Genomic DNA, 27,235 nt, shown 5'->3' on the forward strand with positions numbered 1-27,235 from the left:
TTTCACAAATAGATTTTTTTGTTTTGGGAAGGGCACTGATCCCAAAGGTGACGGGGACGGAGTACACGGCTATAGCCATCTCGGATCATGCTCCACATTGGGTGGACCTGGAGATAGGGGAAGAAAAAAAACAGCTTCCACCCTGGAGAATGGACATGGGATTATTGGCAGATGAGGGTGTGTGTTTAAGGGTGAGGGGGTGTATTGAAAGGTACTTGGAAATTAATGATAATGGGGAGGTACAGGTGGGAGTGGTCTGGGAGGCACTGAAGGCAGTGGTTAGAGGGGAGCTGATATCTATCAGGGCACATAAAGGAAAGCAGGAGGGTAGGGAAAGGGAGCGGTTGTTGAAAGAACTGCTGAGGGTGGACAGACAATACGCGGAGGCACCGGAGGAGGGACTATACAGGGAAAGGCAAAGGCTACATATAGAGTTTGACTTGTTGACTACGGGTAAGGCAGAGGCACAATGGAGGAGGGCACAGGGTGTACAGTACGAATATGGGGAGAAGGCGAGTAGGTTGTTGGCCCACCAACTGAGGAAAAGGGGAGCAGCGAGGGTGATAGGGGGGGTGAGAGATGAGGAGGGGGAGATGGAGCGGGGAGCGGAGAGAGTGAATGGAGTGTTCAAGGCATTTTATGAAAGATTATATGAAGCGCAGCCCCCGGACGGGAAGGAGAGAATGATGTGCTTTCTGGATCAGCTGGAATTTCCTAAGGTGGAGGAACAGGAGAGAGTGGGGCTGGGAGCACAGGTTGAGACAGAGGAAGTAGTGAAAGGGATTGGAAGCATGCAGGCGGGGAAGGCCCCGGGACCAGACGGATTCCCAGTTGAATTCTATAAGAAATATTTGGACTTGCTGGCCCCGCTACTGATGAGAACCTTTAATGAGGCGAGGGAAAGGGGGCAGCTGCCCCCGACTGTGTCAGAGGCAACGATATCGCTCCTCCTAAAGAAGGAAAAAGACCCGCTGCAATGCGGGTCATACAGGCCCATTTCCCTCCTGAATGTGGATGCTAAGATCCTGGCCAAGGTAATGGCAATGAGGATAGAGGGTTGTGTCCCGGGGGTGGTCCATGAGGACCAAACTGGGTTTGTGAAGGGGAGACAGCTAAATACAAATATACGGAGGCTGCTAGGGGTAATGATGATGCCCCCACCAGAGGGGGAAGCGGAGATAGTGGTGGCGATGGATGCCGAGAAAGCATTTGATAGAGTGGAGTGGGATTATTTGTGGGAGGTGTTGAGGAGATTTGGCTTTGGGGACGGGTATATCAGGTGGGTACAGTTGCTGTATAGGGCCCCGATGGCGAGCGTGGTCACGAATGGACGGGGGTCTGACTATTTTCGGCTCCATAGAGGGACGAGGCAGGGATGTCCTCTGTCCCCGTTATTGTTTGCACTGGCGATTGAACCCCTGGCCATGGCACTGAGGGGTTCCAGGAAGTGGAGGGGAGTACTTAGGGGGGGAGAAGAACACCGGGTATCTCTATATGCGGACGATTTGTTGCTATCTGTGGCGGACCCGGCGGAGGAGATGCCAGAGATAATGCGGATACTTGGGGAGTTGGGGGATTTTTCAGGGTATAAACTGAACATGGGGAAAAGTGAGTTATTTGTGATGCACCCGGGGGAGCAGAGCAGAGAGATAGAGGATTTACCGTTGTGGAAGGTAACAAGGGACTTCCGGTACCTGGGGATCCAGATAGCCAAGAATTGGGGTACATTACATAGGCTTAATTTAACACGGTTGGTGGAACAGATGGAGGAGGATTTCAAGAGATGGGACATGGTGTCCTTGTCATTGGCAGGTAGGGTGCAGGCGGTTAAAATGGTGGTCCTCCCGAGATTCCTTTTTGTGTTCCAGTGCCTCCCGGTGGTGATCACGAAAGCTTTTTTCAAAAGAATTGAGAAGAGTATCATGAGTTTTGTGTGGGCTGGGAAGACCCCGAGAGTGAGGCGGGGATTCTTGCAGCGTAGTAGGGACAGGGGGGGGCTGGCACTACCGAGCCTAAGTGAGTACTACTGGGCCGCCAATGTTTCAATGGTGTGTAAGTGGATGGGAGAAGGGGAGGGAGCGGCGTGGAAGAGAATGGAGAGGGCGTCCTGCAAGGGGACTAGCCTGCAAGCAATGGTGACGGCGCCGTTGCCGTTCTCACCAAAGAAATACACCACAAGCCCGGTGGTGGTGGCTACATTGAGAATTTGGGGGCAGTGGAGACGGCATAGGGGAAAGACTGGAGCCTCGGTGCGGTCCCCGATAAGAAACAATCATAGGTTCGTTCCGGGGAGAATGGATGGGGGATTTGGAGCATGGCAAAGAGCTGGGGTAGTACAATTAAGAGATTTATTTGTAGATGGGACGTTTGCGAGTTTGGGAGCGTTGACGGAGAAATATGGGTTGCCCCAAGGGAATGCATTTCGGTATATGCAATTAAGGGCTTTTGTGAGGCAACAGGTGAGGGAATTCCCGCAGCTCCCGACGCAGGAAGTGCAGGATAGAGTGATCTCAGAGACATGGGTGGGGGACGGTAAGGTAGCGGACATATACAGGGAGATGAGGGACGAGGGGGAGATCATGGTAGATGAGCTGAAAGGGAAATGGGAAGAAGAACTGGGGGAGGAGATTGAGGAGGGGCTGTGGGCGGATGCCCTACGTAGGGTAAACTCATCGTCCTCGTGTGCCAGGCTAAGCCTGATACAATTTAAGGTGCTACACAGGGCACATATGACTGGAGCACGGCTTAGTAAATTTTTTGGGGTAGAGGATAGGTGTGCGAGATGCTCGAGAGGCCCAGCGAATCACACCCACATGTTCTGGTCATGCCCGGTACTACAGGGGTTGGCTATATTTGGGGTTGCAGAAGAGCCGGGAGTGCAGGAGGCGAGAGAGGCTGACGTGTTGGCCTTTGCGTCCCTTGTAGCCCGGCGCAGGATATTGTTAATGTGGAAGGAAGCTAAGCCCCCGGGGGTGGAGACCTGGATAAACCTGGCAGGGTTCATAAAGTTAGAACGGATTAAGTTCGTGTTAAGGGGTTCAGCTCAGGGGTTCACCAGGCGGTGGCAACCGTTCGTCGACTACCTCACAGAAAGATAGAGGGAACGGAAAAGAAGTAGATAACAGCAGCAACCCAGGGGGGTGGGGGGGGGGGGAGGAATCGGACGGACTCTCAGGGATGTTATTGTACATGTATAGGTATTTGGTATATGTAATTGTATATTGGACTGTTGGACTGTAATTTTGGAGAGTATTTATTTTGGACAAGGCAGTTGCCATTTAGTTTTGTTTTTCTTTGGTTTTTGTTTATATATTATTTATTTATTTGTTTAAAACTGGCCACGGCTATTTATATTGCTTTATTGTTGTGTAAAAGAAACACTACGTATTGTTATGTTTGGCCAAAAAACTCGAATAAAATATATTTTTAAAAAAAAAGAGTGGTCAGTGCCTTGATAATGGCGATACTGGCCTGGAAGTGGACACTCATCTTGGTACACCTACCCTGCCAGTGGGATTTGCAGGATTTTACAGAGGCAACTTTAGTGTTATCTCTCCAGGGATTTGAGGTGTCTTGCTGCACATTGTCCACGTTTTTGATGCATACAGGTGGGCAGGGACCACTCTATAGACCGTGAACTCGGTGCAGGATTTGAGGTCTAGATCTTCGAACACTCTACTTTTCAAGTGCCTGAAGGCTGTGCTGGGGCATTGGAGTCGATGCTGGATTTCATCGTTGATGTCTGCTCGCACCGAGAGGAGGCTTCCGAGATTTGGGAAATGGCCCACATTGTCCAGGGGCTCGCTGTGGATCTTGATGGTCGGGGGGCAGTTGTGTGTGGCAGGAGCGGGCTGGTAGAGAACCTTTGTTTTCTGGATGTTTAGCCTGAGGCCCATTCTCTCCTGTGCCTTGGTGAATGCATCAACGATGGTTTGTAGTTCGGCCTCTGACAGAACGCACATGTAGATGTCATCTGAGTACTGCACTTTAATAGCAGATTTTAGGGTGGTCTTGGTTCTGGCCTGGAGGTGTCGGAGGTTGAACTGTGTCCCTCTTGTTCTGTAGGTTGGTTCCATTCTGGCGGGGAGCTTCATGGTGATTGGTGGAGTATTGCAACGCAGAAGATGTAGAAGAACGTTGGTGCAATGACAGCCCTGCTTGACCCCATTGGGTAGCTGGTGGATCCGTTGGGGAGGATCATGGCTTGCCTGCTATTGTGGAGCAGGCGGGGAATGTTTTTTTTAAATTAACTTTTTGTTCAGGGTGTGGGCTTCGCTGGCTAGGTCAGCATTTGTTGCCCATCCCTAATTACCCTTGATATGGTGGTCATGAGCTGACTTCTTGAATCACTGCAGACCATGTGTTGTAGGTACACCCACTGTGCTATTAGGGAGATTAGGGAGGGAGTTCCAGAATTTTGACCTAGCGACAGTGAAAGAACGGCGATATATTTACAAATCAGGATGGTGAGTGACTTTGAGGGGAACCTCCAGGTGGTGGGATTCCTATGTATCTGCTGCCCTTTTCCTTCCAGGTGGTAGTGGTCGTGGGTTTGGAAGGTGCTGCCTAAGGAGCCTTGGTGAGTTACTGCAGTGCATCTTGTAGATGGTACATGCGGCTGCTACTGTGCATCGGTGGGGGAGGGAGTGAATGTGGAAGGGGGAGCAATCAAGTGGGCTGCTTTGTCCTGGATGGTGTCGAGCGTCTTCAGTGTTGTTGGAGCTGCGCTCAACCAGGCAAAGTATTCCACTACACATCCTGACTTGTGCCTTGTAGGTGGTGGACAGGCTTTGGGGAGTCAGGTGATGAGTTACTCGCTCCAGGATTCCTCGCCTCTGACCTGTTCTTATAGCCACAGTATTGTTACAGCTACTCCAATTTCTAGTCAATGGCAACACCCAGGATGTTGATAGTGTGGGACTCAGTGCTGGTAATGCCATTTACTGTCAAGTGGTGATGCTTTGATTCTTTCTGATTGGAGGTGGGCATTGTCTGGTGCTTGTGTGGCCCAAGCTTCGATATTGTCCAGGTCTTGCTATATTTGCATGTGGACTGTTTCAGTGTGTTGAGGAGTTGTGAATAGTGCTGAACATTGTGCAATCATCAGAGTGCAATCATCAGAAAGCATCTCCAAATCTGACCTTATGTTGGAAGGAAGGTCATTGATGAAGCAGCTGAAGATGGTTTGGCCTAGAGCAGAATGGTGACAAATTTCTGAATTTGAGGAGGATCTTCCACAATCCCTCAGTTGACACAGTCAAAGACCTTTGCAAGATCGAAGAAGGCCATGTACAAGGATTGGTGCTGCTCCTTGCACTTGTCCGTCATTGGTCACGTGCTGAAGATCATGTCCATTATACCTCCTTGACAGGCGGAAGCCATATTGAGACTCAGGAAGGAGCTCTTCTGTCACTGCGAGGAGGCGGTGGAGGAGGATTCTCACGACCTTTTCCGTGGCGGACAGTCGGGAAATCCCTCTGTAATTTCCGCAGTCGGACCGGTCTCCTTTCTTGAAGATGGTCACAATTGCGGCGTCTTTGAGATCGCCCGGCATGCTCTCTTCCTTCCAGACAGGAATGATGAGGTTGTGCATTTGTGTCAGAGTACCTCCCTGCACTATTTAGTACTTCAGCGCGGATTCCAAGGTGCGGTTGGATGGCTTTTTTGATCTCATGGTGGGCTGGGGTTGTGTTGAGATGGTGGCGGGTATTGTGTTGCCAGTTGGCAACGAGGAGTGAATCTTGATTGAGGAGTTCCGTGAAGTGCTCTCTCCAGCGGGCGTTGACTGCCTTTCTGTCATTGATGAGCGCCTCTCCGTTTTTGGCTCTGAGTGAGGTAGGTCTGTGGGCACTCGGACCATAGGTGGCTTTAATTGCGCGGAAGAAGCCGCGCACATCATGGTTGTCGGCGAGTTGCTGAGTCTCCTGTGCTCTTTCCGCCCACCATCTATTCTTTAGGTCACCAGTTCTTTGTCGTCTGTCGGCCTTCAGTAGCCTGTAGACTTGTTTTGTCTCGCTCGAGTTTTGGTGGAGCTGCCAGTTCAGGAACGCCTTGCATTTACGGCCTAGAAGATCCTGGATCTCTTGATTGTTCTTGTCAAACCCGCCTTGGTGTTTCCTGGTCTCCTCGCAGCTGCTGACTCTGGTGGCTTTTAGGGTGGACCAGGTGCTTTGCGTACTCTGCGGCTCTAGCCCGTTGATCATCGCCAGGTTGGCCGTGAGGTGCTGGCTGAGTAGGTCTTACTTCTCAGGGTCTTTGAGACCAGCGACATTGAATCTCTACGACAGAGTTTTTCCTGACTCTGCTGGTTTGGGGTCAGGTTGATAGAGCAGATTAATCTGGTCAGTCCAGCAGGCATTGGCACTGGTTGTGGCACGTGTGTTGCGGACATCTTTGCGGTCCCTCGCTTGGACATTGATGTAGTCTATTAAATGCCAGTGCTTGGAGTGGGGATGTTGCCATGGGGTCTGTACATGTCTCTCTGATGGAACAGGGTGTTCGTTCTGAACACGTCATGGTCTACAAATTTGTTTAGGGAGAGGACTCCATTGGGGTTTGTTTTCCCTATGCTTTGCTTGCCGAACACACCTTTCCAATGGTGTTGGAACTCTGGCATTGGAGTCACTGAGGAGAATCAGTTCGCCTTCCTTTGGGATGCGGGAGTGTTTGGTTGAGGCTGGAGTAGAATGCTTTCTTTGTCTTATCCTTTGCGTCTGGGGTCGAGGCACTGACGGCTGCGATGTGCTGCTTCTAGGCCAGGGTGAGTCACAGGTTCGTAGTCACTCACTCACCCCGCAGGGGAATTCGCTGAGACATCTGACCAATTTGTTTTTTTACGGCGAAGCCGACCCGGTAGAGACGGCATTCTTCTCTCGGTTTGCCTTTCCAGAAGTTGTATCCGCCACCTTGTTCTGTCAGCTGTCCTTCTCCTGCCAGTCCTGCCTTGCTCAGGGTGGTCATGCCAGTGTTGTGGGTTCCCGAGCTATGATGGGGGTGTGACGTTCACGTCTGTCGCTGTTGGGAGTTGTCCATAAGGTACCTGGTGTTCCAGGTCCTGAACTTCGTTGAGGGAGGTGGGGCGGGGTTGGGGATAGAAGCTGCCTGTGCGCGAATTCTTTTAACCTGGGCTGGTCATAGCTCACCAAACGGTCCCAAAGGAGTGAGGCCATGGCCCAGTGGCAGGAAAATCCGAGATGACTGGAGACCGGACTCTGCTGTAGGGCGGGGGCCTAGCAAACACTCATCATCCACCTGTCAGCGACAGGTGTGGTGTCATTCTCCGGGCACCACCGACTCTAGTGAATCTCCTAAGCTCTCGCCGCTCACTCAGCACTCCTGCTCTTCTTACTGCTCCTTCTGGCCCTTTTCGGGTCCCCAGTGCCCTTACTGCTCCCTTGGTGCTGCTGCTCCTCTCTGCTCCTGCAGGTGAAATTTCCTTACCCAGAGAGTGATTAGAATGTGGCACCACAGACCCTGGTTGAGGCAAACAGCCCAGATGCATTTGAAAGGGAATGTCATGTGAGAGTACCTTTAAGAAATGGGTGTTTAAGAAATGTACCTTTAAGAAATGGAGCTGCTCATGTTACTGGAGTGATGTCAGAGTGTGGGTGGAGCCAAGCTCTATTTCTGCTTTTTAACTTCAGTTTGAGAAAAGCTTGGGTGTGTCTGTGTTTCTCAGTGAGCTGCATCTGGAGTTAAAACAAAGGGCTGTGCTGTTGATCTCTGCCATCCAAAGACTATCTATGGATCATTTGGTGAACCCAGAATTGTAAAAGGTCTCAGTATTGAATGTAAACCTAATGTGCTCCTGTTTGAAGGTTTGATAAGTCATTTGGATGTTAAAATGACAGCTTACAGGGTTACTTAGTGTTGTAGTCTTTGGGGTTGTATTTGAATTAATGGTTCCTTCAATGTTCACTGTTTATTTTAAAAAGGTTAACTTGCGTTCATAGAATAAACATTGTTCTGCTTTATAAAATACTTTTCCATTTCTGCTGTACCTTACCTGTAGAGTGTGAGCCGTGTGCTTCCCATACCACAATCTATTAAAAGTTGTGGGTCAGGTGAACTCCATGATACACTTTGGGGTTCTCTAAACCCTGACCCATAACAGGAAGCTTGGACAAACACACAAAGGAGGCAGGTGTACAGCTTTTGTGCTGAAGGGCCTGGAGGAAGGAGGGTAGAGGAAGCTCAGGCAGAGCATTAAACACCAGCATGAGCCTGTTGGGCTCAATGGCCTATTTCTATGGTGCAAATGCTATGTAAGGCTCTCTCCCTCACAGCTTAAGCCTTCTCATTTGTTCCCCCCTCCTCCTCTCCTCCCCTGTACCTGCTCAAAAGAGCTCTAACTCCTCCCTGTTCTATCAAAAGAGTTAACTTTTCAAGTCAATGACCGGCCATGCTGAGCATGTCCAGCATTCCGTTTTCAATTATCAACACAGCCTACATCATGCATTATCCATTGCATATTTATTGTTCAAAAATTTAATATAGCACACATTCTTTAAGATAAAAGATTTAAGAAAGTGAAAGCATTCCATTCAACGTAATTGAACCGTTGAAAGATAATTAAGAACTGGAGCAAGTGTAACATAAGAAATAGGAGCAGGGTGTTGGACCACATGACCCTCAAGCCTAACCCTTCATTCAATAATTCATGGTTAATCTTCCACTTCAGCTCCTTTTCAGCTCTATCCCCCAAATCCCTGGGTTCTGTTAGTGCCCAAAAACCTATCAAGTAAATCTGGATGCGCCCCCTCTAAAGCAGGTCTATCCACCAATTACTTAGGGTGTAATGGGACTTAATGGGCGGGATTCTCTCTGCCTACGCCGGGCCGGGCGCGAATCGCGCAACGCCTCCCCGCCGTTTCTCCGGAGAGCGGAGAATTGGTGCCGGTCGAAGCCCCTCTACGCTCTTCCCCCCCCCCCCCGGCGATTTTCCACCCGGGATGGGCCAAGTGGCTGCAAAAAAAATCCGAGTCCCGGCGGCGCCGTTCACGTGTGGTCTTACCCGGCGGGACCTCAGCGTGCATCCATCCGGGGGTGGCTTGTTGGGGGGAGGGGAGTACCGACCCCGGAGGGGGGGGGGCCTCCGCTGTGGCCTGGCCCGCGATCGGCAGGCCGGCCTCTCGGGCTGGGGGCCTCTTTTGCTCCGCGCCGGCCCCTGAAGCCCAACGCCATGTTGAGCGGAGGCCGGTGCGGAGAAGGAAGCCACCGCGCAATTGTGCCGGTCGCACTGCGCATGCACGCATTGGCGGCGGTCGCAGCGCGCATGCGCAGATCCACGGCGTCCATTTGACGCCAGTATTGGCAGCTGGAGCGGCGTGGGTCGCTTCAGTCCCGTGCTGGCCGACTGAAAATGAAATTGCTTATTGTCACAAGTAGGCTTCAAATGAAGTTACTGTGAGAACGAGAGGCTCGGAATCACTTCTCCTGGGAGCCTGTTGACGCCATCGTGAAACGCGACAGCGTCAACACTTAGCCTCAGGATCAGAGAATCCTGCCCAATGTTTTTAAAAGTTGAAAATCTGAGTTGAGGGGCTCAGGGTCATCATCATTCCAGACATCAGCATGGTTGAAAAGATGAAGGGAGAAGGTGAATTAAAGCAGGTAGTAGTGATTAGATGGTGCTTTAAAAGCCTCCCCAGTGTAGAAAGAAGGGATGCCCTCGGGAGGCAATTAGGGATGAGCAAAAAATGTTGTCCTTGAACGCTCACGTCCCTTGAAGGAGTGAAAAAAAACCCAGCTCCAGTTTTAAAGAAAAATTGTTGTCAATCTTATTTCGTTGAAAAAGAGAAAATGTTCCAATTAAGAAAGAACAAGGTTTTAGCTTGAGGTTGAGACCTAGACAGCATTATCAGCCAGACGTCCTTCCATCAATCTTCCACTCTTATGATACATTTGATGGTGCTGATGCTTCTAGCTAATACAGAGAGAATTGAATAAAACACTTGTGGCTACTGGGAGGCACTTTGTCGGTTGACAAAATAAAGGATCTTATGTTCTTACTGAAACGAAATATCAATAAAAGAAACCCCACAAAATATCAGTTCCTGAGTGCTTGTAAATGGTTCCATCCATGTACTAACGCAACTCAGCTCACAGTTAAGATTCATGGGGAATTCTAGTGGTTTTACTGAGTTAGCTTGTCTGATTAACACACACTAACCAAAATTAATATTTCCTGTCACATTGGCCCCAAAGTGTTTGATATACGTAGAGTATCTATGTCTCCCCACGTCGAAGGAAGTGAACATTTATTTGCTTCCCGTTGTAAGTCGATTTTTGCAGTGAATAAGTTTGTCACAAAGGCAGAAAATACCGGACAATCTCAGCAGGTCTGGCAGCATCTGTGGAGAGAAGGGAGCTAACGTTGAGTCTGGATAGGGGGCAAGAGAAATTAACTCGTAAAAAAACAAAATGCACAGCAGGCCAGAAGGGAACTGAATGAAATAGACGGGCAGAGTGGTAGGGACAATTTAGCGTGGCCAATCCACCTACCCTGGATTGGGGGCGAAACCCATGCAGACATTGGGAGAGTGTGCAAACTCCAGTGACCCAGGACCGGGAATGGACCCGGGTCATCGGCGCCATGAAGCAGCAGTGCTAACCACTGTCCCACCGTGCTGCTCTATTACTTTTCTTTTAATAATCCTTTTTTAAAAATTTATATATTTAGAGTACCCAATTTTTTTTCCAATTAAGGGGCAATTTAGCGCGGTCAATCCACCGAACCCGCGCATCTATTTGGGTTGTGAGGGCGAGACCCACGCAGATAAGGGGAAAATGTGCAAACTCCACACAAACAGTGACCCAGGGCAGGGATCGAACCCGGGTCCTCGGCGCTGTGAGGCAGCAGTGCTAACTACTACGCCACCGTGCTGCCCTGTGGTCAGCACCACTGCCTCACAGCGCCAGGGAACCGGATTCAATTCTGGCTTCGGACCACTGTCTGTGTGGAGTCTGCACGTTCTCCCGGTGCCCGAGTGGGCTTCCTCTGGATGCTCCAGTTTCCTCCCACGGTCCAAAGATGTGCAGGGCAGGTGGATTGGCCATGCTAAATTGCCCCTTTGTTTCCATGATGTGCAGGTTACAGGAACAGGGCTGGGGAGTGGGTGCTCTTTCTGAGGGTAGGTGCAAACTCTCTAGGCATAATGGTCTTCTGCACTGCAAGGATTCTATGAAAAAGAAAATTAGATGTGTCAAAAGATCATGTTGTGCATTTCTTGCATTTTCTGTCTCTTCTGTTAATGATGATTAATGCAATTACTTATAAAATAGCTATTTGTGTGGGAGGGGCAAGGATAAATTAATTTAGCAATTAAACAGTGATGGTTCTTTCCATTCTTAAGCAGGTACTGATTGTAAGCGAGTTGTACTTTCTCCCTCGTTCCTTTTTCTGCCAATCCAGTCACTCAGATGTATTCCACCTCCCCACCCCCTCTCACAGGACCCCTGGTCTTTATGATTCAGCTGCTCATTATCTTAACTCAGATGAGTCACAGGAGGAAGCTGGAATCCCCCTGGAGGTAGTTCCCCTTGAAGGAAACTCCACGTTGCAAATAATCTCTGACCAAGGGGTTGGGCATTAGCTCTGCTCCACTCTCCATACATGCTGCCTGACCAGCTGAGCGTTTCCAGTATTTTCTGTTGATATTTTCCGAATTACATATTTATTTGACCCCCCCCCCCCCCCCCCCCAAGTTACATAATCAACACAACCGGTTTCCCCGTCTCCCACTCACTAAAGTGATGTGCTGCTTTAAAATGTTTGTGGACTTGTGTCACCATGATAGTATGTGGAAACTAGCTGCTGCTTTTGCACAAAATGAAAGGGCTACAGACAAGATCATAAGGGATAAATATTCATCTTTCAAGCTTCCTCCAGCCTGACTAATCTAAGCAATCCATGGGCACTATCTGTGGAGAGAGGGCAGAGCTATTACTTCGGTTTTGTAACTCGTCAGAAGTTTAAAAAAAATAATTTTTAGAGTACCCCATTCATTTTTTCCAATTAAGGGGCAATTTAGCGTGGCCAATCCACCTAGCCTGCACATCTTTTGGGCTGTGGGGGCGAAACCCACGCAAACACGGGGAGAAACTCCACACTGACAGTGACCCCGGGGCCGGGATCGAACCTGGGACCTCGGCTCCGTGAGGCAGCAGTGCAAACCACTGCGCCACCGTGCTGCCTACTCTTGGTCAGAAGTTCTAATAATAATAATATTTATTAGTGTTACAAGTAGGCTTACATTAACACTACAATGAAGTTACTCTGAAAATCCCCTAGTCGCCACACTCCGATGCCTGTTCGGGTACACTGAGGGAGAATTCAGAATGTCCAATTCACCTAACAAGCACGGACTGGATTCACTATTTTTGGGACTTTGTCTCCATGCCGTTGTAAAAACTGTGGACTCTAATGCCAGAAAAGTTGGTGTGAAAGGGCCACATATTCATAGCCTTGCAGGGGGCTAGCAGTGAACCATCGTAAAACTAGCAGCTTTTGCTGCTGCAGATACTGCCCCCCCCCCCAACTTCTGGGTCGGAGGCCGCACAAGCACACAGCGGCGGCCTCCAGCGGTCGCGCCATGCTCCATGGCGGACTCCGACCGCAGAGCTGGACCTTAAACATAGTGCCCACGATCGGCCGCACGCCCGACCCTGCCCGCCCGCCCAAACATTGCCCGGTCCCGTATAAGGCCCCCCCTGTCCTCTGATCGGCCCGTCCCCGACCAGGGCGGCCGCTGACGCCATGCTACGCGACCGGCAGGACCATGTCAGATGCACGCCGTCGGGATTTCGGCTGGTCAGGGGCAGAGAATGGCGGGGCAGGCCTCCAGCAATGGCCGCATGTAGGGGCTATGCGGCGTGGCGTACTCGGAGAGTACACCGCTTTTATAGGCCCAGAGAATAGGGGAACCGGCGGCGGTCCCCATTCCATGCCCGGAAATGGATTCTCTGCCCCAACGCCGGCTGCGATTTTGGCGTCAGGATGCGGAGAATCCAGCCCCACGTCTTTCGGGACTTGTGGGAGGAAACCGGAGCACCCGGAGGAGAGCCACGCAGACACAGGGAGAATGTGCAGTCTCTGCACAGACAGTGACTGAAGCTGGGAATCGAACCCGAGTCCCTGGGCTGTGAAGCAACAGTGCTATTCGCAAGTTGTAAATTTCCTTGCAGGGAATATACTTCCAGGTGGATTCCAGCTTACCCGTGACTCATCTCAGTTACGAGACATTCTGCTCGCTGTAAAACTGTTACCTGTGTCCTCTCATCAAATCCCATTCGCTCATCGACCTATTTTTGACTCCTGGTAAAGTTAAAATTCCCATCCTGGTTTTCAAATCCCTCCAATATCTCCGTGATATCCTCCAGCCCCACGACCATCCGCGATATAATTTAATTCTGACCTCTTGAGCATCTCCCATTTTTTTTGCATCATGGTTTGTAGTCGTACTTTCAGCTGTCTAGGGACTAGGTTTTAGATGAATAAACGGAAAATACGGAGGATGCTAGAAATCTAAAACAGAAAGTGTTGGAAAAAAACTCATCAGGACTGGCAAGATCTGTGGAGAGCGAAACAGAGTTGAGGTGTTGAGTCAAATAGGACCCCTCTTCAATACAAAACCCTAAGTTTTGGAATTCCCTCCCAAAACCTCTACCCCGTTTAACCCACTTAAAACACACTTTCTTGACTCTTCATGTTTTCGTCTTCTGGCCCAATATTTCCTTGTGTGACTCAGTGTCAAATGTTGCTCATGAAGCACCTTGGAAAGTTTTATTACATTAAGGGCACCTTATAACCACAAGTTGTTGCATCTATGATCCCTTTTCTGCAGTCTCACTAATCCTTTTGCAAGATATATAAAATCTGGACACATTTGAAAGTGTCTGACCAGACTCGGCTAAGGAAGGGCTGGATCAGCCGGGTCTTCCACTTGGGCTTGGACTCTAAGTCCAGGGGGGTAGCAATTATGATCAATAAGCGGGTTCAATTTGTGGCGGAGGGCATAATCGCAGACGGCGGGGCCAGATTCCTTATGGTAAGGGGCAAGCTGGAGGGGAGGAGAGTGGTGCTGGTGAACATATATGCTCCGAACTGGAACGACGCTGACTTTATTAAAAGAGTGCTGGGGAAGATCCCAGACCTAGACTCATGCAAGTTCATGATTTTGGGGGGGGGGGCGACATTAATATGGTCCTCGACCCAGGGCTAGACCGGTCATGTCCCAGAACGGGTAGGCTCCCAGCAATGGCAAGGGAGCTGAAAGGGTTCATGGAGCAAATGGGGGCAGTGGACCCATGGAGAGCGAGACAGCTGACGGGAAGGGGCTACTCGCATGTTCATAAAGTATACTCTAGGATTGATTTCTTTATCTTAAGCAGGGACTGTGCAGGGGAGGTAAAGAATACAGAATACTCGGCAGTCACTATTTCGGACCATGCCCCACATTGGGTGCACCTGCAGGTCGGTGGGGCGAATTACCAATGCCTGCGATGGAGGTTAGATGTGGGATTGGTGTCGGAGGAGGGGATATGGGAGACTGCGGAAGTGTATGCAAAATTACTTACAGGTGAACGATACGGGGGAGGGTTCAGCAGCGACCCTGTGGCTGAAGGCAGTAGTGAGGGGGGAGCTGATCTCAATTTGGGCTCACAGGGATAGGGCGGACAGAGCAGAAATGGATAGATTGGTTAAGGAGATTACCGGAAAGACGAGGAGCATGCGGGGGTCCCCAGGGGAGGACCTACTCAGGAAAAGACGGAGACTGCAGGCGGAACTGGGGGTGCTATCCACGAGTAGGGCCGTGGAACAACTTAGAAGGCATGGGGAGTCGAGTATGAGCATGGGGAGAAGGCCAGCAGATTGCTAGTGCAGCAACTCAGGAAGAGGGAGGCGGCCAGGGAAATAAGTAGGGTGGTGGATGGGGAGGGGAGCAGAGTGGAGGACCCGTCAGGACAGAATAAGGTATTTTGGGACTTTAATAGTAAGCTTTACACTTCAGAACCCCCGGAGGAGATTAAACGGTTCCTGGATGGACTAACCTTCCCAAAAGTAGGCGGGGGACTGGTGGACGGACTGGGGGCCCCGATTAGAGCGGAGGAGGTACTGGGGGGCCTAACGGCCATGCAGTCGGGGAAAGTCCCGGGACCGGATGGATACCCAGTAGAGTTTAACAAAAAGTTCTCGGAGATAGTGGGACCAGTCCTGATTAGGGTTTTTAATGAGGCGAGGCACAGAGGGATTCTGCCTCCGACGATGTCACAAGCCACCATCTCGCTGATATTAAAGCGGGACAAGGACCCGGAATCCTGCGGGTCATACAGGCCAATCTCCCTGATCAATGTGGACGCCAAGCTCCTGGCGATTAGAATTGAGGACCGGAGGTGATTGGGGACGACCAAACAGGGTTTGTGAAAGGCAGGCAGCTGACAGCCAACTTGAGAAGATTGCTTAATGTGATTATGATGCCCCCGACGGTCAAGGAGGTGGAGGTAGTGGTGGCAATGGACGCTGAGAAGGCCTTCGACCGGGTGGAGTGGGACTATTTATGGGAGGCACTCGGACGGTTTGGGTTCGGGGAGGGACTGGTTAATTGGGTCAGACTATTGTACCAGGCCCCAAAAGCTAGCGTAAGGACGAACAGGATAATGTCAGATTACTTCAGACTACATCGCGGGACCAGACAGGGATGCCCACTCTCCCCCTCGCTGTTCGCGCTGGCCATAGAACCTTTGGCGATTGCGCTGAGAGCTGCAAAGGGGTTGAGGGAATGACTGGGGGGGGGGGGGGGGGGGGGGGGTGGGTGGAGCGCAGGGTCTCTCTCTATGCGGATGACCTGCTCCTGTACATGTCGGACCCACTGGCCGGGATGGAAAATATACTGGAAACATTGCGGAAGTTTGGCCGGTTCTCAGGGTACAAAGTAAATATGGCCAAGAGTGAGATGTTTGTGGTGCAGGCAAGGGGCCAGGAGAATAGACTGAAGGAGCTGCCATTTAGGCTGGTTGGGGAAAGTTTCCGGTACTTGGGGATACAGGTGGCACGAGACTGGGGCAGGTTACATAAGTTAAATTTGACTAGAGTGGCGGAACAAATGAAGAAGGAGTTTCGGAGATGGGTGCACTCCCTGCTGTCACTTGCGGGGAGGGTGCAGATGGTAAAGATGACAATCCTCCCTAGATTCCTGTTCATCTTCCAGTGCCTCCCAATCTTTGTCCCACAGTCCTTCTTCAAAAGGACCGGGAAAATCATCATGAGCTTTGTCATAGAATTTACAGTGCAGGAAGCCATTCGGCCCATCGGGTTTGCACCAGCCCTTGAATAGAGCACCCTACTTAAGCCCACACCGCCACCCTATCCCCATAACCCTACCTAACCTTTTTTGGACACTAAGGGCAATTTATTATGGCCAATCCACCCAACCTGCACATCTTTGGACTGTGGGAGGAAACTGGAGCACCCGGAGGAAACCCACGCAGACACGGGGAGAACGTGCAGACTCCGCACAGGCAGTGACCCAAGCCGGGAATCGAATCTGGGACACTGGAGCTGTGAAGCAACTGTGCTCACTACTGTGCTACCGTGTTGCTCAAAGTGGATCAAGGGATATGGGGAGGTGGGATAAAGGTATTGAACGTGATGATCAGCCATGATCATAATGAATGGTGGAGCAGGCTCTAAGAGCCGGAATGGCTCATCCTGCTTCTATTTTCTGTGTTTCTATGTTAATGGCAAAGTCATTGATAATCATGTCATTCACATGCTTAGAATGGAAATGTTTGTGATTTTTTTTGTTGTAAACATTAATCTGAAATGTAACCAAGGCTGACTGCATCACCACATCCGATAATAATCTTGTTGAAAACATGCACATTTTAAAATTGCACAGAATACAAGGATTTTAAAATTCCTCTGCTCGTGATTAAACAGGAAGGGGTGCACACGCTGGGCACAATCCTGTATGCGAATCCCCACAACCTCCAGCCACTCAGCTATTTAAGCCAGTTTTTGATCGAATGATTGCTCCCTCAGGCAGTTATCCACTTTGACGATTATTTTCATAGCGAGGGGAGGGGAATGGTGTGGGGTGAACGAGTGAAGCCAATATGATACTGGCCTGGAATTTCCTGCAATAGTCGGGCCCCAAGGGAGGCGGCGCCCACAACACAGGAACGGCACAGAGGGAGTGGCCGAATTCGGGCGACCCCAAAACCAGGGCCGCCAATGATGACACCCGCTGTTTTGTTTCCCTCCAGGACTTGTACATAGGTATCACATTCTCTTCCTGTACACATTTTGATATATAGAGTTTGTAAAGACTTCTGTGTTACTGATTTAATGTCCTCGGCAATGTAACCATAAGATGCAAACCAATAAAAATAATTTTTTAAAAAATATTTGTGCCCAGAAACACATGCAATTGGTGTCCGAAGCAATACGCAGTTTAAAATGGTCGCTGAATTTTGGTGAGTTACACACTTGTGTACAATATACGAAGATTTTGCTCTGTTCTTTGAAGCAAGTTATGAAACACATTTTATCTGGAAGGCACTAAACAAAAATCCAACATTGAAGCAACGATTTAGTCTATTTCATTACAACATAGTGCTTGTGAAGAAGTTCCCTTATATTTTCAGAGACATTCATCCTGTCTGCAGCCTAACCAAGTGTGCTATGAATTCATAATCCTTTGAAGGTGAGCTTCTGAATAACTTCAGCCAGCAGCAGCAGAGGCACAGGCGGTGGAAATTAACTGTTTTCATTCCCAACAGCCATCTCTTATTCTCTTACTTCACTCTTCAGCCAAAGATTTGATGTATTTGTTATGACAGCGCTTGGATCCCAGATGTACTCGGCTTGTAAAATTTCCAATACTTCTAACACATTATAAAATTCATAATGCTCAAGCTTATTCCCTCGGGGGCAGGAATTACTCTACCATGTGTTTCTTTTGTTCCTGTTTCTTTCATGATATTTTAAAATGTTTTTTTCCCCCATCTCTCATTCATGCAAGGAACGGGTTTGATGTGGCAGCAGATAAATTACCTGGTGATTGAGTTGGTAGCACACTCACCTCTGAATCAGAAAGATGTGGGTTCAGGATCCACTCCAGAGGCTGGAGCACATAATCCCAGCTTGAGGGATGAGACCGAGGCCCCGTCTGTGCTCTCTGTGGGTAGATGCAAAAGATCCCGTGGCGCTATTTTGAAGGAAAGGAGAATTATCCCTGCTGTCTTGGCCGAGTTCCTGGTTAATCAATATAATAAAAATGGATGAACTGGCCGTTATCTCGCAACTGTTTGCTGGATCTGGCTGTGTACAAACTGGCTGCTGCGTTTCCGACATTTACAATCGTCATCTCACTTCAAAAGTGCTTCATTGGCAGTAAAGCGTTTTGGGATTCATACAGTTGTGAAAGGCACTACAGAAATACAACTATTTTCTTCTTTTGCTTGGTCAGGCCTTACATCAGGGCAGAATTAGGCCACTCGGCCCATCGGGTCTGCTCTGCCATTCCATCATGGCTGATATTTTTCTCATCCCCATTCTCCTGCCTCCTTCCCATAACCCCTGATTAATCAAGAACCTATCGATCTCGGTCTTAAATACACTCAGTGATTTGGCCTCCACGGCGTTCCGCGGCAAAGAGTTGCACAGATTCACCACTCTCTGGCTGGAGAAATCCTCCTCAACTCGGTTTTAAAGGTAGGGCAGCACGGTGGCGCAGTTGTTAGCACTGCTGCTTCATGGCGCCGAGGTCCCAGGTTCGATCCCGGCCCTGGGTCACTATTTCCGTGTGCAGTTTGCACATTCTTCCCGCGCTTGCGTGGTTTTCACCCCCACAACCCAAAGAATTGCAGTGTAGGTGGATTGGCCACGCTAAATTACCCCTTAATTGGAAAAAATTAAGTGGGTACTCTAAATTTTTATTTTTTAAAAATCTGTTTTAAAGGATCGTCCCTTTGGTCTGAGATTGTGTCCTCTGGTTCTAGTTTTTCCTACAAGTGGAAACATCCTCTCCACGTCCACTCTATCCAGGCCTCGCAGTAGCCTGCAAGTTTCAATAAGATCCCCCTCATCCTTCTAAACTCCAACGAGTACAGACCCAGAGTCCTCAACCGTTCCTCATACGACAAGCTTTTCATTCCAGGGATCATTCTTGTGAACCTCCTCTGGACCCATTCCAAGACCAGCAAATCCTTCCTTAGATACAGGGCCCAAAACTGCTTCAAATGGGGTCTAACCAGAGCCTCTGATGTTCTCTCTCTGATGTGCTGAAGGCAGATTTCGAACTAGGGTCCAGGGAAAAGTATATGCCAAACACAAATATTGCTTAGACGCCATTTACCACTCTCGCAACCCATTAAAATGGACCTTTACAACAACCCTTCCTCAAAAAGCCCATCTTCCACCTCCCCATCCACCAACAGTTGCCTAATATCGGATTGTCTTTTCTTCTCAACAGTCTCTCTGAGTATCAGCAGGAAGCACTAAGTTATACAGAGGAAAAACAAATCAGCGATTCAGCCCCCGGATTACCCTGAAAATGATATCTGTTTGCAGTACACTCGCGGTCTAGGTCCGTGCATGGGGCATTGCTACTTGCAAACCATAGGGTGATGGTACCAATAAGTGGAACAAATCGTAGCCCCAGAAAATCCCAGTGCCGCTGAGAAGGAGGAGAAAACAGGAAGAAGAAAAATGAAGATGCAATCTATTTTTAGTACATAAATTAAAGAGAAACATAAATATTTGGCCTGCATTTCAAGTAAGCATTTCTGAATAGGCATATTTTTGTGACATTGATACGTTTATCAACCTAAAGGTTTATGATATCATGTTTCTTACAAAGAGGGTTTCCTACTGCAAAAATACATAGTCAAAATGGGCGATTCATCAAAATAATAGCTGAAGCATGCCATTTAGTTTGAAGTCTGGATATGAAGTTCCACTTTCCCCATATTTAAAACATAGTGGGATCTCACTGCAGCAAACATGAACTGTCGGACCCGTGTCCAAGGGCAAAACAATCAGTGCAGTTGCTGAACAGAATCACAATTTTGCAAGCCATTATTGCGAATGGCAGCTGATGAATCACAAAACCAGGGAGAGGGAGGAAGATTCAGTCCCAGGGATAGTCATTCTTCACACACAATCATATTCAGCTGGATGGGTTTTGTCTGTTCTTGGCCCCCTCAGTGTAACAAACAGCGACAGTACGAGTTCCACCCGACCGAACCGGTCAAAGAAAAACCAAGTGCATAACTTTTCTCAGCCTCGGCAACTATATTCTCCTCTTGATTGGTCTTAGTGGGGCGGCACACTGGTTAGCACTGCTGCCTCACTGCGCCAGGGACCCAGGTTCATTCCGGCCTTGGGTGGCTGTCTGTGTGGAGTCTGCACGTTCTCCCCGTGTCTGCGTGAGTTTGCTCCGGGTGCTCTGGTTTCCTCCCACAAGTCCAAAGATGTGCAGGTTAGGTGGACTGGCCATGCTAAATTGCCCCTTAGTGTCCAGGGTTACGTCGATAGAGATGGGGAGTGGACCTAGGTAGGGTGCTGTTTCAGAGGATCTGTCCAGACTCGATGGGTCGAATGGCCTCCATCTGCACTGTAGGGATTCTATGATTCTTAGAAGTAACAATGAAAACTAAATCATAGAATATCTCACATTCCTGAACAGATGATGATTGTGGCAGGCAACTTGCAAGAGGAGAACAATATTATTTTAAAAAGTATTTATTTTGTACACCCTCCAGTATAGTCAAAAGTTCAAATCTGTTTGTCAATACAAAATAGATGCCTCTTTTCCTGCAAAAGAACTAAGCTTGCCCTGGAGTCCTTTGACATGTCAGCAAGTTTACGTTGGTTTGGCAAGGCACATTGGTACGTAAACATTGGAGGCAGCGTGCTCACTCAAGTACTCTCCTCCCTTCTCTTCATAGTCAGCCAAAGTTATCCAGCCTTCAGCTTGATCCTTGTACTCAACAGCCCAATCACGTGCACCAAACCAGCTATCCAGAACAGGATTGGCAGCCATGCTCACCTGAAAGACACGAAGACCTCACATCAATATCCAACATTTCTGCTTGTTAATCCCAGTGCAGAATTGTCTTAAAGGGAAAAGTAACTTCATAACTTTATAGTAATAATTAATGGGGATAGCCAGTCATTTATTTTATTGGTTCAGTTTCTATAAAGATCAAACTGAACTTGAATGTCCAAGTGTCTGAGATAATCTCTTTTCACTTCTGAAGAATTGTGTTCTAAACTTGCCCATAATTATTATTTTTTCTTTTTAAATATAAATTTAGAGTACCCAATTATTTGTTTTTCCAATTAAGGGGCAATTTAGCGTGGCCAATCCACCTAACCTGCACATCTTTGGGTTGTGGGGGTGAAACCCACGCAGACATGGGGAGAATGTGCAAGCTCCACACAGAGTGGCCCAGGGCCGGGATTCAAACCCGGGTCCTCAGCGCCGCAGTCCCAGCGCTAACCACTGTGCCACATGCCACCCCTGGCTTACCCATAATTATGAAACTAAAGCTGCAAACCTGTGCTTCGGAAGGTTTTGAAAAAAGGAATCTGGGATAGTCTTAATCCAGTTTCTAGTTGTGGCTCTAAATGATCAATAAATTGGCAATCTCAATCGCTCTTAGAAATGGTAGATGCGGAACCACAGCATAATTATTGCAAAGGTTATTCATTCCCAAGTACTAAAATCCCCCACCTTGATTAGCACAAAGATTAACCCTCTACTCAACATTTTAAAAAATGTGAATGAGCAATGTTGCACCAGACATCAGAGGTTCAGTCAATGCAGAGAACAAAGATATATGTTCCTGATCTCAGTCTTGCTGCTCAAGAGGACAATCAGAAACCTAGCCACTTTGGTGGAAAGGCAGTGAGTGGGAACAAATGATTTTCTACCATGAAAGCAGTACCTGCTATTCTGAGACACTCTTGTATACTTTTCTGGTAGCCAGTTATACAGACATCAGCACTGCTCTAAAATATATTCTCTCTGCTGGTGAAAAAGTGTAGGAATCCTGGCAAAAGGGATGCAAAATCCTTGGTGGAGATCTACATACCTTCCATTGTTATTGTGAAAACGTTGACGAAGCCCGGTGGGTTGACAACGGGTGACCAACCACAGAAATGCATACAAGGGATTGGCTAGTCCCAGCTGTTGTTTCACTGTAGTCACTGACTCTGGACGTTGTTAATCCCCATAGTATCTCCAAGTCTACAGTTCCCATACAATCCGTGGCTGCTCAACTTCAGAGCAAGGGAAACATAAAAGGAAATGTTGCAAAACTGCAGGAAGTGTCAGTCCTGAGGAGTGGCTTACAGTGTGGACTGTCCTACATCGCAGGAGGTTAATAGTTAATGGAAGTCAATAGTTAATGGAAGTCAAAATCTACATTGAATCAGATGTGAAAAATGTGTCATATTTAGAGACTTACACCGCGCTGAGGACCCGGGTTCGATCCCAGCCTCGGGTCACTGTCCGTGTGGAGTTTGCACATTCTCCCTGTGTCTGCATGGGTTTCACCCCCACAACCCAAAGGTGTGCAGGGTAGGTGGATTGACCACGCTAAATTGGATACTTTAAATATCTTTTTTTTATATAAATAGGAGTGACTTTAAAGGGAATCTGGCTGGCTTGTTGGAGGGGGTGAAAGGTGATGCAAAGAGGTGGAATGTCCTCCCACTTTTGTTAGCAGGGCGGGTGCCGGCCGTCAAGTTTAATGTGCTGTCGAGATTCCTTTTTGTGTTTCAGTCCCTCCCAGTATTCCTGCCAAACGCGTTCTATTGTAAGGAGGGCAGATTAATCTCGGCTTTCTTATGATCTGGCAAGAGGCCACGGGTTCAACGAGTGTTTTTACAAAGGAAGCAGCAGGTGGAGGGACACTTGCGTTCCCGAATGTGTTGGAACAATACTGGGCGGCGAATGTAGAGAAGGTCTGGCAGTGGTTGGGTGGGCGGGTGGAGAACTGGGTGCAGGAGGAGGAGAGGTCGTGTGTGGGGTTAACTGTGACGGCTCTGGCTGTGGACCTGCATTGGGAAGAAGTGGAACGGGTGAGGGACTTGTTCGTGGAAGGAAGGTTTGCAAGTTTGGGCGTGTTGCAGGAGAATTATGAGTAGACGAGGTGGGAGGGGTCAGGTATGTACAGTTATGGAATTTTGTGCGGAAGGAGGTGTACCCGTTCCCTCGGTTGCTGCAGCACACTCTGTTGGACAGGTTGTTGTCGCCAGATGAGTTGGGGGAATGGGAAGATCCCGGATATTTATCATTCATAAAGGAAATGAATCAAGGGGCTTCTAGCATCTCTTTGAAATGTGCTGATGCCAGTACACCAAGCCATCAGTGAACTACTCTCAGTGAGGAGCGTTTAAAATGATTCTGCTCCTTTTCCCTTTTTTACATTCAGAAATGCAGCACCAATCAGGCCTTCTCAACCTTGCCTCTCGCCCGATCCTCAGGTTAAATCACCACCAGTCAGCTTTCCCCCTCAAAGGGGAATGCAGCCTCTGGTCATCTGGGACTATGGCAACTTTACCATTACTATCTTCACCCATCTCATCTCCGTTTTCATATTTGTCATTACTCTTCCTCCCCATATCTCATCAAACACCGCTTTGAATTCAGCGCACCTGGAAAGAGGATTGAAATGGTCTCATGGCAAGTAGCTCCCGCTCCATCCGGGTCTTCATCCCAGGATACAAGATGTTTCCACCAGTAAGGAACACATTCTGTACAAGCTCATCCTGCTGCTCCTTAGAATATCTACAGAAATAAAAGCAAACTTTATTTTTAGCATGTAAATAAAAAGGTTAGCCCATTCCTAAACATTTCTCAGCATTTCTGCAGCCTTTCCCTCCATGGCCATACCAACGCTTGCTGAAAGCGTGTGTTGGCAGGTGACCTGCTCTTGAGCCTCTGCCAGGTTTATTCGGGAGCTGACCACACATCCGACACTCCTTGCACCCGCTACTCTGCCCTATTACAGTAACTCCTTTGACAGTGTGGACAAGGCCAGGAACTCAACATGTGGGAAATTACAGTGACAAACTTATATTTGTAGAATTACATGTCCTTCATCGGCAGCTGGGTTTTAGTGCACATCACACGCGAGAAAAGCCAACATCTTGATGCACAGGGGCAGCACGGTGGTGCAGTGGTTAGCACCGCTGCCTCACGGCGCCAAGGTCCAGGGTTCGACCCCGGCCCTGGGTCACTGTCTGTGTGGAGTTTGCACATTCTCCCCGTGCTTGCGTGGGTTTCACCCCCACAACCCAAAAGATGTGCAGGGTAGGTGGATTGGCCACACTAAATTGCCCCTTAATTGGGAAAAAATGAATTGGGTATTCTAATTTTTTTTTTAAAACCTTGATGCACTGCACTCTCCAAGTCCTTGTGGAGATATTTTAGCTCTTACACCTGTAAATCCTTTTTTATACAGAGCGAGCAAATAATTTAAAATGAAGACATTTTTAATACAGAACTAAAGATGAATGCCAAGTCCTAGATTACCTAATTGATGTATTTTCTGGAGCAGGGTCAAAGAATTAAATGGATATCCAGCCAAGGACTTTCAGTCCACTTACTTGTGATTTCAATCTTCCCCTTATACGGCACATTTACCCTGTCATGGGACCATCAACTCCTGGTGTCCAGCGCAGTTGCAATGCTATGAAAAATCAACTTTCCAGGCTCCATTCAGCCAAAAGCAGCGACGACCCATTTGTTTTTGCTACGTCTATGGGTTAATACACTGCTCCTAAATACACAGGCTAGGCACAAGGCGTCAGGGTGCTGGTATCAGTATGTAAAGTTTCCAGATGACAGAAGCATGAATGAGATTCGGGGCTGACATTCCTGATTTTAATGCAGTGATTATTTTTCAAAGTGAAGCCATTTTAAAATAAACATAATTGCTTCCACTCAGGTAAGCCTGAATGTGACCTTTAACAAGGTTAGAAGATTATACAGGAAGAGAGCAGTAACTTTTAAGGATCAAAAATGGAACGGGGTAAAATAATAGCTGTAGGATTAGTCTGGGGTTCAACAAAGCAAGGACGACTATCTCTCCTTAACTGACCAATGAGGGTAATTAGTGGCATGGACCTGCATCCCATCACTTCATGGGAAGGTTCAGCAATGTAATCATTAGTTGTGCTGCTGGCCTTATCATGTCACATCATTCAGCAGAACCAAGTGATTGTAAAGCCTATGATGGGGGCCTCGCAGAAGAGGGGGAAGGGTGTTTATCATGCGTACTGTTATAATTTCAGCTGATGTTACTGTTGGACAAGTCAGATGCCAGGGTGGAACCTGGCTTGAGAGGTCCTAACTTTCATTTTTTGCTTAGAAACATGGGAGGGTGGCTGCTGAACTGAGTCACAGAGACGGATGTACATTTAACAAAAGAATAAACCATCTATTAAACAGGAAAAAATGAATTATAATACACTCACCCTAAGTCTACCATTACTGATGTATACATATTTTAAAGGACAACACAAGTTACCAAATCTATCCAATACTCCAATATTCACAGTATGTATATAGTCCATGTAAACCAATAGTTAAACTGTGGTCAGACACACCACACTCTGAAACCAAGTAACAAAAAAACCAACACAAAGCAACTTCTACAGATCTCTCATCACCAACTGGACTCGCTGAAACTCTCTTCTAAATGAAGGTTTCTGATTTCCGTACTCGAAGTACATGCCTTGAAATCTTCTCCCAAACAACGCTTTCTCTCAGATGTCTTTACCAAGAGTTTCAACCGCTCCATCTGATGGTCCCCTGGCCTGGTGCACCACATGTATTCACGATTTGCCTTCCATGCAATCTCTGATACCCAGCCATACTAACAGAACACCACTAATTCACAGCAGTCACCAACCTTTGGCAGCTCCCTCAGATCATCTGGCTTTTCACAAGCCCATGGGTTATTCTAGATCTGCGCCCTGCAACCCGGACTTTTAATTTGGAACCTCTGCTCCTCATTCTTAACGTCACTTAACAGGACCGTTTCCCAGATTCCTGTTCTTTCCCTTTGGCTAGAAGGTCTTCTTGGGACTTCCTTCTGTCCCTCTCCCTGGTTTTGGGAACTTTCTATTATTTCATTTGGGACTTGCTTTCTCTCCCTTTGCATTGTTCTGCCTGTCGAGTAGTTTCTGTGGAATGCTGCTCCCAACTGAACTAAAACTGCTTTTGCTGTCTCTGTGGGCCCCGGGTTGTGAGGCAGCAGTACAGGTTTCCTACTTTAAAAGTTGTGAAACCAATTTATAATGTAGGCATATTTTAAAGTGAAACTAAAACTTAAGTCTCCTTAACACACAATCACAGAAATATTAATTAAAGTGAAACTTAAAGCTATAGTGTATTCCTACCACACAAAAATACAAGTATAACTTACCGAAAACAATCTCCATTTCCTAAAAATACCGTGAAAATAAATGGATTTGGCGTCAAATGTGAGCAAACTATTGAATGAATCCTGAAGGACATACCTATCTAGGACATACTGCAGGGTTTCCGCTATTCCGGCCTGCTCTTCGCCAATCAAAGACGGCTGGAACAGAATCTCAGGAACTCGGATTCGCTCGCTGCCCAGGTGCAGCTGATGGTATTCAGCTAAGTTGAACATCTGTCCAATTGGCTGGATCAAAAGACAGGATTTGTTGAGAAAAAGAATGAAATACTGATTATGGTGCACTGTGATATTGTCATCCTTTCAATTCATTCACTAGTTTGCACGGTACATGTTTAAGAAGCATGATGCTCAGTACCATGGCACATTAACACACAGACTGGAGGCTATTAGGTGTCCTTCTGTGAAAATGTTTTGGAAATGTTTGATTTCTCCGTCTCTAGCAAGGTTTCTTAGGAGACGTGAATAAATTGTCAAGTAGAAATCAGAACGATTAATGATTGTAAACTTCAATGAAACATAGCACGCAATTCGCTGACACTTTACGATCAGTGAAAAGAACACTCAAAACTGCACGGACTCACTTCAAACACTCAGTATATGGGTACGGCTTTGAGACAAGTCTATTGTACTTCAGACATCACACTTTGTGACAAACACCAACAAATCATGATTGCACTTTCTTATGTTTACAACATGGAAAAGCCAAACATTTCCTGTTTGTTTTCCTGACCAAAAGATAACGTGGGCTCTTCTCACAGAGGAACCAAATAGC

At 47.9% G+C, this 27,235-nt stretch overlaps 1 protein-coding gene and 1 long non-coding RNA gene across 2 annotated transcripts in view; one reads left to right on the plus strand and one right to left on the minus strand.

The window, feature by feature from the left end:
- Positions 1–27,235, plus strand: part of LOC140428555 (uncharacterized) — a 69,559-nt gene that overhangs the window by 26,711 nt on the left and 15,613 nt on the right. The gene's annotated exons all lie outside the window — the stretch shown is intronic.
- actr5 (actin related protein 5) overlaps positions 19,802–27,235 on the minus strand; it is a 45,121-nt gene continuing 37,687 nt past the window's right edge. The window contains exons 7-9 of the mRNA XM_072515156.1: positions 26,540–26,688; positions 23,669–23,801; positions 19,802–21,053 (exon numbers count right to left, since the gene is read on the minus strand). Of these exons, the coding sequence (XP_072371257.1) occupies positions 20,868–21,053; positions 23,669–23,801; positions 26,540–26,688 (468 nt within the window). The 3' untranslated portion in view covers positions 19,802–20,867. The remainder of the gene's footprint in view (positions 21,054–23,668; positions 23,802–26,539; positions 26,689–27,235) is intronic.

The sequence above is a fragment of the Scyliorhinus torazame genome, chromosome 8, assembly GCF_047496885.1.
Source record: "Scyliorhinus torazame isolate Kashiwa2021f chromosome 8, sScyTor2.1, whole genome shotgun sequence".
NCBI classification, from domain to species: domain Eukaryota; kingdom Metazoa; phylum Chordata; class Chondrichthyes; order Carcharhiniformes; family Scyliorhinidae; genus Scyliorhinus; species Scyliorhinus torazame.